Source organism: Notothenia coriiceps, unplaced genomic scaffold (genome assembly GCF_000735185.1).
Source record: "Notothenia coriiceps isolate Sejong01 unplaced genomic scaffold, NC01 NC01_scaffold00002558, whole genome shotgun sequence".
NCBI classification, from domain to species: domain Eukaryota; kingdom Metazoa; phylum Chordata; class Actinopteri; order Perciformes; family Nototheniidae; genus Notothenia; species Notothenia coriiceps.
The window spans coordinates 442-4,412 of record NW_011335259.1 but is presented as its reverse complement, the minus strand read 5'-3'; the positions used below and the strand labels follow the sequence as shown (position 1 = coordinate 4,412).

Genomic DNA, 3,971 nt, shown 5'->3' with positions numbered 1-3,971 from the left:
GCTGTAGTTGAAAAGGTGTCACGACCTCAACAAAAACTGGAGAATCCAAATGCACGACCCAGGGACACAGTCTTGAATGTAACAAACATTTTCTTTTTAATGTCATTGAACAGAAAATCCCTCTAAAATAAACTTAAACTAACAAAACAACAAAACCTGACAAGACTGGAAACGATCCTTTCTTTGCTGAGGCCTGGCACGACCACACGTGGGAACAAACATGAACTGACACAGGATAGGGGGGAGACAGGACTATTTAAACATGAGGTGAGTGGGAACAGGTGGAAACAATCAGGGGTGGGGCAGACGCTGACGATGGCGGGAAAACACACAAAGGGAGGAAGTAACAGGGCCTGAAATTAGAAACAAGAGGACAAATGAAACAGGAGGAAAAGGAGACACAACATGAAACACAGGGACTTAACTAGAGATGAATGACATAAATAGACAGACCTGTCATGACGTGAATAAACATGAAAACCTTACTAAACATGAAATGACAGACATAATACATAAACATAACTGTTACGTCCCCACTAAGGTCTAGGGGACCTGGAGACAATAACATACAACCAATAAAAATGAGGGAGTCAGTGTAACAGTTGACAAAAGGTCTATTTTGCGTAAACCCAGAACCGAACAAACATATCATTGAAACACTCGGTTGGTGAGGAGGAGGAGGAGTCAAAGGATTGTGCCAAACAAAAGAAACAAGCATAACAAAACCAGGCCTATCTCTACATCTATCCTTTGAAACCAAAACTCAAACAAAAAAACCATCACTAACTAAACTACAAAGAATTTGACAAAACAATATACAGGGGTGGCAACAATCCGCTAACCTAGTGTGTCTGAACATTAGTTAGCTACGTGGTGAGAAATGTACAGGGTACCCCAGACTTAGCTAACTCCTCCACGTCTCAACACACCCACTTTCAAAAAGGTCAGACAATACAAAGATGATGAGTTGCTAAACACTGCAGGCTCCTTCATCAGCAACAGGCCCAGAGTGAGAGAGAGAAGACTTCCTGGGTGCCTCCTTTATGGTCGGCCCTGGCTGCTGATAGGCCAGCTGAGGGTGAGGGGATCCAATCAGCCATCAGATTCAGGTGCACAGGCAGATTCCGATCAGCTGCTGATTAGCTGTGCAGAAGACAAGGAGAAGAGAGAAACACAGGAGGGAAAGAAAACCCCACAAGTACAGCCTGCCTGGCACGTAACACCCCCACACATATAAATCCAAACAGTATGTTTGGACCCGACAATATACATTTTCTATTTACATAGCACGAGATAGTGCATCGGCAAGAACATTATCGGCCCCCTTTAGTAGACAGAGCACAACCAGGTACAGGCAATAGAACCAACACCTTGTCACCTGGCTGAAACAAGCGTGTTAGCGCCTTCTGGTCGTAGCGTTTCTTCATTTTCCCCTGGGTAGAGGTCAGAGCTTCCCTAGCCAAGGAGCAAGCACGATGTAGACGATCCTTAAGTTTGGCGACATACTCTGGGATACTGCAAACTTTTTTCATTGGCATGATCAAATGCTCTTTAAGAACTTTTAAAGGACCTCTGACTTCATGTCCAAACACTAGCTCAGCAGGACTAAAACCTAGAGACTCCTGAACAGCTTCACGGGCGGCAAATAACACTAAAGGAACACCGTCATCCCAATCTTTATGAGACTCGTGGCAATGTTTTCTTAACATGCACTTCATAGTCTGGTGAAACCTCTCTAATGCCCCCTGACTTTCAGGATGATATGGGCTGGATGTCACATGCTTGATCCCTAAGGTGTCAAGTACCCGGGCAAACACTTTAGACATGAAGTTAGTACCTTGGTCTGTTTGAACTACCTTTGGTAGACCAAACGTGGAGAAAAACTTCAGAAGTGCCTTGGTGATGACCGGGGCAGTGATTTTCCGTAGTGGGATGGCTTCTGGGAACCTAGTGGAGGCACACATGACAGTTAAGAGAAACTGGTTTCCAGTTTTAGTTTTTGGCAAGGGTCCCACACAATCCACAATCACCCTTTCAAATGGCTCTCCCATTACTGGAATGGGAATGAGAGGAGCAGGGTGAATCACCTGATTTGGTTTACCAGCAACTTGGCACACATGACATGTTCGACAATAAAGAACTACGTCAGACTTAAGTCCTGGCCAAAAGAAGTGTTTTAAAACTCTTTCATACGTTTTTGTTACCCCCATGTGACCTGACCACGGATGATCATGAGCCATCACCTGAGAACGATAGGCTGTTGGCACGACAACCTGATAAATTGCAAAGGAGTCTGACTCCTCACAGGCATCACTAATCCAGCGACGCATCAATAGTCCATCTTCCATAATATAGGCCATCTTCTTTGACTTGGCCTCTTCCTGACTGATAACAGAAGAGAGACATTTAGAAAGTGTTTCATCACTTAACTGGGCTGCCATGAATTCTTCCCGAGTGGCAGGCAGTTGTACAAGCTCTGAGCTGTTACTGGGTGATCCAGCACCAGCAGACCGGGCCTCCTCTGGCAGTCGGTCCGACGCAGTCATGTCTTCAAGAAACTGCCCTGTAGCAAGAAAAGAATCAGACAAGTCCTCTCCATATTTCTTTGACTGGGCCCTTGTAACAACACAAGCAGGAAAGATTTCGGGAGGTACTTCAGCTGATTTATCTGCGTCTAAACTTAGATCAGGAGAATCAATGACCTCAGGTACTGGCTTAACTTTGCCTCCAGCCAAGTCATTACTGAGGATGAAATCAACACCTTTGATGGGCAAGGCAGGGAGGACAGCTACTTTAAAGAATCCTTTGACAAGGGACGAGTGACTATAAACATTGTGCAAAGGAGCCGCAACTAGTGTCATGCCTACCCCTTGAACAACAGCACTTGATCCACATGATGACCTGGAGGTTAAAGGTAAGATGCCTTCCCTAATAATAGACTGAGAACCTCCGGTGTCCTTAAGTACCTGTACTGGCAGCTGGTCTTTAGGATCCCCTGTTAAAGAAACAAAGCCCTTTGAAATAAAGGGTTTGAAGCAGGGATCAGGTACATCATCTTCCTGGGACATTTCTATGTCTGATAGGCAAACTCCTTTAATGAGTCCCATGCCTTTTGGCGTTTGAAAGCGTTGCGAAAATTGTTGTTTACGCTTTAAGAAATGACACCCTGAAATAAGGTGTCCTGTTTTATGGCAGTAGTTACACTCACGGGGCCCCCGTGGAGGTGATGGTGGTCCTCTAGACCTTTCAAAAGTTGTTGGGCCAAGATCAGGTCTTCCGGTTTGCGACTCTGTAGCTTTATCTGGGCGCAAGGGTGAAGAAAACACAGTCTTGTGAGTGAGCATAAATTCATCCGCTAAAACAGCTGCCTTAGCCAGTGAAGTGACCTTCTGTTCATTTAAGAATATCACCATCCTTTCAGGCAAAGAATTCTTAAAATCTTCCAAGAGAAGTAACTGACGAAGACTCTCAAAATGATCCTTCACTTCCAGGCAAACACCTGTTTCTCTAATCCTCCACTGTTACATAGCGGCCTTAGTCGGCTGCGGCAAGCAATTGGCCTTGCTCCGGGCACCGGTTCCCTCGGGGACCACGGCTCGGTGGCTTCACATGATATAGGGTCGACCCTACTTCATCACAGGCTACCTGTTTGATCCTGCGTAACAACCTAATATATGCTTGTCTGCAAAGAGGGAAATGCCTGGTCCCGCCCGGGTGTTCCTCTTTTGTGACAGTGTATTGAAGCATCGGACCCAATGTCGCCATCACCAGCCCCGCGGAGGTGGTACCATTTAAGCAAGTGCAGCGCATTCTCCCCGACAGTCAGCCAGCAAACATGGAGGCTCCTGCCGGGTGCACCAAGCGTTCTCCCCGACAGTCCGCCAGCAGACCTGGAGGCTCCTGCCGAGTGCATCAAGCGTTCTCAGAACGTGAGGTGCTCCCCGACAGTCCGCCAGCAGACCTGGAGGCTC

The 3,971-nt window shown here is 46.5% G+C and overlaps 1 protein-coding gene across 1 annotated transcript; it reads right to left on the bottom strand.

The window, feature by feature from the left end:
- Positions 1 to 759: 759 nt before the first annotated feature.
- Positions 760 to 3,468, bottom strand: LOC104968070 (uncharacterized). Its single transcript, XM_010797631.1, has 2 exons — positions 2,431 to 3,468; positions 760 to 1,947 (listed from the first exon to the last, which is right to left on the bottom strand). The coding sequence occupies exons 1-2, from the start codon at positions 3,411 to 3,413 to the stop codon at positions 1,314 to 1,316; spliced, it is 1,617 nt and encodes a 538-aa protein (XP_010795933.1). The 5' UTR covers positions 3,414 to 3,468; the 3' UTR covers positions 760 to 1,313.
- Between the last annotated feature and the right edge of the window lie 503 nt (positions 3,469 to 3,971).

Excerpts from the sequence above, each read along its gene's own strand:
- LOC104968070 (XM_010797631.1), bottom strand. The coding sequence starts at position 3,413 with ATGGTGATATTCTTAAATGAACAGAAGGTCACTTCACTGGCTAAGGCA. Across the intron at positions 1,948-2,430 it reads GAAGAATTCATGGCAGCCCA|GTTCCCAGAAGCCATCCCAC; the intron begins GTTAAGTGATGA and ends TGCCTCCACTAG.